At 49.3% G+C, this 7,343-nt stretch overlaps 1 protein-coding gene across 1 annotated transcript; it reads right to left on the reverse strand.

Annotated features, from left to right (window-relative positions):
- Positions 1–1,720: 1,720 nt before the first annotated feature.
- Positions 1,721–2,192, reverse strand: LOC133095730 (translation initiation factor IF-2). Its single transcript, XM_061197458.1, is given in 5 exon segments — positions 1,721–1,786; positions 1,788–1,957; positions 1,960–1,983; positions 1,986–2,096; positions 2,099–2,192. Coding segments are annotated over 5 exon segments (465 nt in total).
- Between the last annotated feature and the right edge of the window lie 5,151 nt (positions 2,193–7,343).

The following is a 7,343-nucleotide window of genomic DNA, read 5'->3' on the forward strand; positions in this document are numbered from 1 at the left end:
CTTTGTGGTGGCTCCTCTTGTTGCGGAGCATGGGGTCTAGGCGCGTGGGCTTCAGTAGTTGTGGCACGCAGGCTCAGTAGTTGTGGCGCAGGGGTTAGTTGCTCTGCGGCATGTGGGATCTTCCTGGACCAGGGATCCAACGGTGTCCCCTGCATTGGCAGGCAGATTCTTAACCACTGCACCACCAGGGAAGTCCGCAAGTAACTTCTTTAAAGGCACAAAGCTCTGTATTTTCTTGGCTGGCACATTACTACATGAAAGGTCATAATGTCATTTTAAAAGTATAGTGAATGTCAGACTAAAGCAAGCTCATGTTATTTTGAACAAGTTCCCAATTTAGAAAATGAGCTTGAAATCTAATTTTTCGTAATTTTGAAGAAAAAGAATGAGTAATTCCATCCCCAAACTTTTCTTTCCAAAAGCATGTTCACATTGCATTATCTAAATTGACTGTCTGCACTGATGAAATTCAAGTGGCAATTAATTTCTATCACACTTAGAGTCAGAGATTAAGCAATTGCATTGAAGGATGGGACTCATGCTGTGTTCTTGTGTAACTGCATCTATTGGGACAGTGTGTCTTGAAATTGTCAACGTTGTCTTTAATGCAAAGCAGTCAGGAGATGAACAACTTAACTTTCTAGTTTCAGGAGGCAATTGTTGCTGGAGGAAGAAAGCTAAGTAAGCTCTGCTAAGAAATGCACGGAGAGTTCATTTATCTGCTGATCCATTTGGGGGCATTATGGAACTCAAAGCCCAGAACAATAGGCTCTATTTAACATTAAACAGCTTCTTAATAATCCGTTATTTCTCTCCATAGTTGCCGGAAGGTCCCTCGGGAGTGCAGAGTCGCTGTAGCAGTTCCCGTGAAGTTGTAAGCTACTCCCCAGGACCAAGTAGTGTTAAATATAGAAGTCACCCTAATCACCTGACTGTCGGAGAGCCCCGTGTAAGAATTCCCGAGTCTACCCTTGCCATCTCCATCTGTCTCTCTAGATTTACAGACGCAGCTCACCGCACCGCCTGGCGTCCCCGCCGGCACCTCCCGGAGCCCTGCCCGGCGGAGTACGCCCTTCCAGCGCAGAGGGCTGGCCGGGAGCTGGCGCCAACCGGGGCACCTGGCGGCCGATGCCTGGCCGCGACCCCTCGCTCTCCCTCCGCCGCCCCCTCCGCCTCCCCCTCCGCCCCCCCCTCCGCCCCTCTGCTGCCGAGCCTTACGAGGAACTCCGCTGCGCAGCGAGACTCGAGTCCTGGCCCTGGGCGCGGGGCCCCACCCTTTGCGGGTGCCGGAGGCGAGGGTAGGTGAACTGTTGGCCCGGCCTTGGCCACCGCTTGCTCGGTCCTAGTCCTCAGGCGCTGGCTGGGCGGCGCGGGAGCGCGGGGATGCACACGCGCGCGGGAGGGGTGACCCCGGGGACACGTGCGGCCGCGGGAGGGAGCGCGGAAGGGGCCTGGGGCCGGCGTGGGGGTGGGGGTCGCCCGGGGTTGAAGTGGGTGCCCCGGACGCCAGCCCTCTGCCGGCTCCCCTCCTTCCAGGGCTCCGCCGCCGCCTGGCACAAATCGGAAAGCCTTGCCTTCCTCGGCTGGAGCGGGCAGGGTGAGGGGTCGGTGCCTGGTCAGCGGGCGGGGATGGTAGATTTCACTTACACCTGACCCGCCCCACTCCTGTCAGTTTCGCCGGCTGGTCCCAGCAATGCGATTGTTCTTCCAGTAACTTTGTTCAGACGCGGAGGGGAGGGGAGACGCCGAGAGGCCCCCGGAGAGGCTGGAAAGCGACGAGGATCGGGAGGCCCAGCTGGGGAGGGAGTCCCCGGGCGGCCCCGGGGCTGGGCGCGTGGATGGGAGACGTCGCTGCCGCCGCCTCCGGGATGCGCTCGCCTTAGCGGGACTGCCAGGGGCTCCTGAAGGCCACTGCTCCGAGGACGCGCGGCCACCCGCTGCTCGCGCTCCCCGGGCCGGCGCCGCCGGCGCCGGAGCCGAGCGGCGAGCGGAGCTGCGGGGCGCGCGGGCGAAGGCTAGCGGGAGGGAGGGCGCGCGGGAGGCGGCTCCTCCTCGGCGAGCCATGCGTGCCACTGGCAGCTGAGCCGCCGCCGGCGCCGCTGTCAAATCTGCGCTCCGCTTTTGTCTTGTCCTCCAGTGAATGGGAAGATGGAGATGGATGTGGAGGGAGTTTCTCCATGCCCGGAGCCCATCCCCCGCTCCCAGGGGGCTGGCGGAGCCTGCCAGGCGCCGCCACAGCCGCCGTCGCCGCCGCAGCATCCGGCTCCAGATGATCCGCCCGGCAAGAGTGCCGGCGCCGAGGACAGCGACGATCCCGAAGCGAGAGCCAGCGGTGAGAAGGACGAGAGCAAGGTAGGTCCGCCGCGTTGGCGCTGTGACACCTTTTGAACAAAACCACGGAGCTCTGGCAGCGGCTGTCACTTTAACCCCTGCGCTCCCCCACCCCCTTCCCTCGTCCGGGAGGTGGTGAGGGTTGCAGATGTAGGGAAGGGAATCGCTGGGCGACAGTGACTTTCTGAACGGGGAGGCGCGTGCAGAAGTCCCTCCTGGTTTCCGTATTCAGTGTTCGTGTAGAGAAAAGTCTTCTGGTCCAGGCAATGTGATGCCGGGTGGAGCGCAGCACCCCGGGAGAGCGAGATTGAGAGACCTTTGCTCGCCCGCACCGTATAGCCACAGCTTATTTGGATGATCTAGGTCAAGGGGAAACATATGTCTTCAGGAGCTGCCAAGTGGCTTCTGAGACTCCTTGAAGGGAGGTGACATCAACCTAAAGATGACAACAGTGGGAGCAAAGTTTGGCTCTTTTGCAGAATGGAGAGCTCTGCCTAACCCAGCTCTAAGCTGGAGCTCCTGCTCCTCCACTGGCATCCTCCTGCCCCTCCCCTGGCATCCTCCTGCCCGGGAGGGCAGGGGCCAGGTGCCTGGCACCAGGTGAGGTCTGGAAACCTTTTGAAGCCTTGCTGTGTCATTGTAGCCCCGGGGATAGCGGCTACTGACTGTGGAGAGAGGAGCTCCTCAGGTAATTGGGTTCCAGTAAGAAATAGCTCAAATGCCATTCTCTGGTGCTGATGTTTTTTCCTGTTGAGAAAATTGTAAAGTAGAGGAAGTGGCATAGAAAATAATGCCTTGGTGTGATATTCTTGGAGTGTATTTATTGCAGCTTGGTCTCTGAGCAGGGTTTTCTTTCTCCATATTCACTTGGAGTTGAGTTTTGTGGATGCTAGTGCCGGCCAGTTGTATCTCTGTGAAGTGTATACATGTGTTTGTTAGTGCATTTTGGAAGTGGCTGCGAGTGTTGGGGAAAAGCTGGTTCAACAAATCAGAACCAACCAAAGAGGAGTCAGCTGAAGTACTTTCTCACTGTGGCTCACTGGAGGAAGCATGCAAGGAAGCAGCCACCGTGCCTGGTTAGGAAAGCGAGTCATGACATGCTCCTCCTGGGAGGTTGCCTGGGTTTCTGCTGGACCTTACTAGAGGTGCTAGTGGACTAAACAGTATCCCAAACATGTTGGGATCACATTGAGTGCTGCCTCTCTGTACTTGGGGACAGGCTCACCTTAACAAGATGGTATTTGCAAATCCTCAAAATTGTTTTGCGTTTGGATACTGAGCTAAGGATTTAGATTGTGGTTTATCTACCAAGATCAATATTATAACTTATATGGCATTCTACCAAGGAACTGGCATTTGAACACACTCTAGACTGGGCCGGGGTGATCCATACAAGATTTACATTGCCAAACTATGAGGAATTTTAATATTCTAACATCCGCAGCTTTTCAGTTGCATTTGATTTCATGAATATTTAATTCTGTCATGACTGCATATTTACTACTTTAAATGACTGCGCCCAGTTTAATGAAATAACTGTAACTAAGCATTGTATTACCTAATTGAACTTTAAGTCTCTTTTGCAAAATAGGTGTGGGCAATCATTAAAATATACAGCAAGTGCTGCCATTTCCACGTTGTTGGTTCATATGCCCTGAGCATGAGAAATTCCTGCCATCAGCAAAAAATCTGTGCTTATTTGTTTCCCTTTGATGCACCACGCAGACTGTCTGATGTTCTGTGGGTTGTGAGGAGTGAGGAAGCCAGTGCATGACAAATACTAGAGCAGGTGAAGAAAGGATGGACGGAAAGTGGGTTGATTATATTTTGTTAATTAGCATGTACAGATGATTGAGTATTCCACTGATGTGATTGGCTTTCTGTATGTCTGCAGTTTCTTGCAGTGGAAACAAAATACTACTTTTTTTTTGCCTCCAGGTGTTTGCCTTAAAAAATTATGTTGCATCCTTCTCTCCACCCAGAAATCAGCTGTGTTAACCCTTTGCTTGTCTCTGCTACTCTCCTACCGGTTCTTCTAAGAGTCTGAGGATGGTGGCTGTGTCTCAGACTTTAATAACCCTTTTTGTCTTTGATGGATACTAAGGCAAGTTATACATTGACTTTTCTTAGCAAATCCTGGTTTCATTAGTGGGAAGGCCTTTGGGTGTCTGATCAAATTATTCTACTAAGATATAAATGGAAGGCAAACTGGGATAAAGTGGAATGTGGTTTCACCAAGCTGTTTGGGGTGAAGTTAGGGAGATGATCACGATAGGATATAAACACAGTAATGTACAAATGTAATATTTTGGACTGTTATGTTTGTTTCTTACTCACAAGTGTAATAAAAAATGAATTTTCAGTACTATATTATTTATCTTAAATCTCCCCTTCCTGCAAAAGTGTCAGGGCATTTTTTTCCAGATTCTGGTTTGGGGTCATGATTTTATTTTCTCTTGAGTTTACCCCAGTTATCTTCTTGGAAAAGAAATTGGAGCTTAGTGCCAGATCAGCTTGTCTCCTAAATTGCAGATTCATGTTCATATGTCCTCGGAAAGTCTCTGAAATAGGAAGGAAGGTTAGAAAAATGGATCCGTCAAGGGATTTTTTTATGCCAGAGTTTCATGACGTGACTGGTGCTTTGTGTTCCTAGAATTACAATGCCTGATTCCTCTCTAGCAACTGCTCTTCAGAGAGATGCTATAGCAGCTACATGCTGTGTATGCTTTGATTCCACGAATTGGAGAAGACCCTAAATCAACCGTCCCCTGGGCTTTAAGGCAGGCTTACCTTAAACCCTGTGAAAGGCAGTCTCCTCTTCTTGCAATGACAGGCAAAGACAATGTGATGACCCACTGTGGGGACCTAGTGAGATGTTTCCTCACCCATGATCTCAAGAACTTTTTCCTCATATCTGAAAAGAGGTTCTGTCACCTGGACAAACTCCTTTCTTCCAGTCTTGCAGATGAAGATTAAATGGTCACTCGCCTTGAATAAGAGACCTCCAAATCCTTGAAAGTGTTCTCAACCATGGATTGGACCATCCTCAAAACTTTCTTGCAGAGTTTCCTTAGGCCATCACATTCCATCCTTTTAGTGACGTTTAAAACCGTTCTGAAATGCTTTGCTTGTGCTCAGTAACTCTAAGATGGGTATTTCTGAAACTTGGTTTGGAAAAGTTTTTTTTGAAGTTCCTTGTGTTGAGGACTAACACCCCAGTTTCTTACTCCATCTGTTATCAAGTTGCTTTCACAAATGTGTGGGTTCTTCCCCGACCCCAGGTGAGTGATGTGTAAATGATTCTTTCTTGTCTGCTTCAGCTTCATGTATTCTCCCTTTTCCTGCCTCCCTCACCCCATTTTCTCTCTCTTTCTCTCTTTCACACACACACACCACTTACTGTGATGTTTTTTTACAGAAGTGTGTATTAATGGCACAGCTATGAGGTATCATGACCAAACTCTCTTTTGTGTTCAGCTCTCATTAAAGCCTTGGTCTGCAAGATATGTTATTCTTGTGATTTGGACTAGAGAGATCCTGTGCTGTTGCTCCCAGTGATACTTCACTGATGGACATGACCCAAGATGCTCACCTGCCTGCATCCCATCAGTGACACTGTCCTAAACCATCAGTCTCACAGGGGATGCTGTCGGGAGTCTCTCATCCAGTTCATTTTTGAAAGCCTTTTATTTTGAAATAACTTCAGATTTATAGAAAAGTTGCAAAGATAAGACAAGGAGTTCCCGTATACCCTTTACCCAGCTTCCCCTAATATTCACATCCTACTTAATCATGGTCTGTATATTACAATAAAGATATTAACATGGGTACAATACCTTTAGCTAACCTCTGTCCAGTTTTTGTTGAGTGAATGTGTAACATATCAAAGTTTTTCATTCTGTCCTCCTAGGACTTAAGACTTTGTTTTTTTTTACACCTGAAAGACTCTATGAGAGGGTATTTAAGAGCCAAATTTAACTTCAGGTTAACTGTGCACCCTGTTCCTGGCGAGTGGGCAGCTCCCGAAGTCAGAGGCTGAGGTCCTGGGGCCCTGCACCGCGCTGCCCTGAGCCCTGTGGGAATTACACCTTTGGCAAAGCTCTTGAGTGCTGTGAACTTGTGGGGAGTGATGATAGTCTTCTTTTTTATTTTGTCCTGGAAAACATTTCCTGCTCCAAGTAAGACAGGGTTTGTCAGTACACAGAGGACAGCAGAGTCTCAAGTGGCAAGTAGAGGAGAAAAGGCGATTGATAAAATCAAGACAGTTCACTCTGATGCCTAAACCCTTGGGTGTTTGTTCCTGGCATGAAAAATAGCGGCAGCCCTTTCCTTTCTGCATTGTGCTCACCCGGGGAACTCTGATTTCGAGCACAGAAGCAGAAACTTGCCCATATTAGGCAGGATGCCATTGTGATCAGTGTTGGCTTTTTGATGAAGAGTGAAATCACAAATCATTTGGTCTTGGCTCCGCCTTTCACTAGCTACTAACCTCAGAGAAGATCCTACCCTTTTTAAATCTCAGTCTCTTCATCTGTAAAATAGGATAATTATAGGGCCCACCACCTATTATTTTATGGCTTGAATGAGGTAAAATATATAAAGTTCTTGATTCAGTGCTTCATAGCTACTGATCACTCAGTAATTGTTAGTAATAACTGTGATGATTATTATTGCTTTTGTGGTCCAGAGTTCTGAAGAGGAGAATGAGTTGGGGCCAAGTTCACCTAGAATTTTCAGTTTCCCAGAGAATTGTGGGGCTGGAAATGATGCAGACACACTGTTCTACAATCAAACCAGGTTGGTGCTCCTTGGTCTGACTTTGCCCTGTGGGCTTTGAGATGTTCCCAGTTCTTTTCCTGGTGGGCAGGACCTTAGGAAAGAATTATCCTTTATCCTGACTTGTCGATAGACTGTTCCTTTCTCATCAGGAAAACCAAAGAAAACCGGGATGGAAGGCTCCTGCCTCCTGGCCCAGGTCCCAGGGGTACACACAGGACATTAATAAAGCAAGT

Source organism: Eubalaena glacialis, chromosome 7, assembly GCF_028564815.1.
Source record: "Eubalaena glacialis isolate mEubGla1 chromosome 7, mEubGla1.1.hap2.+ XY, whole genome shotgun sequence".
NCBI classification, from domain to species: Eukaryota; Metazoa; Chordata; class Mammalia; order Artiodactyla; family Balaenidae; genus Eubalaena; species Eubalaena glacialis.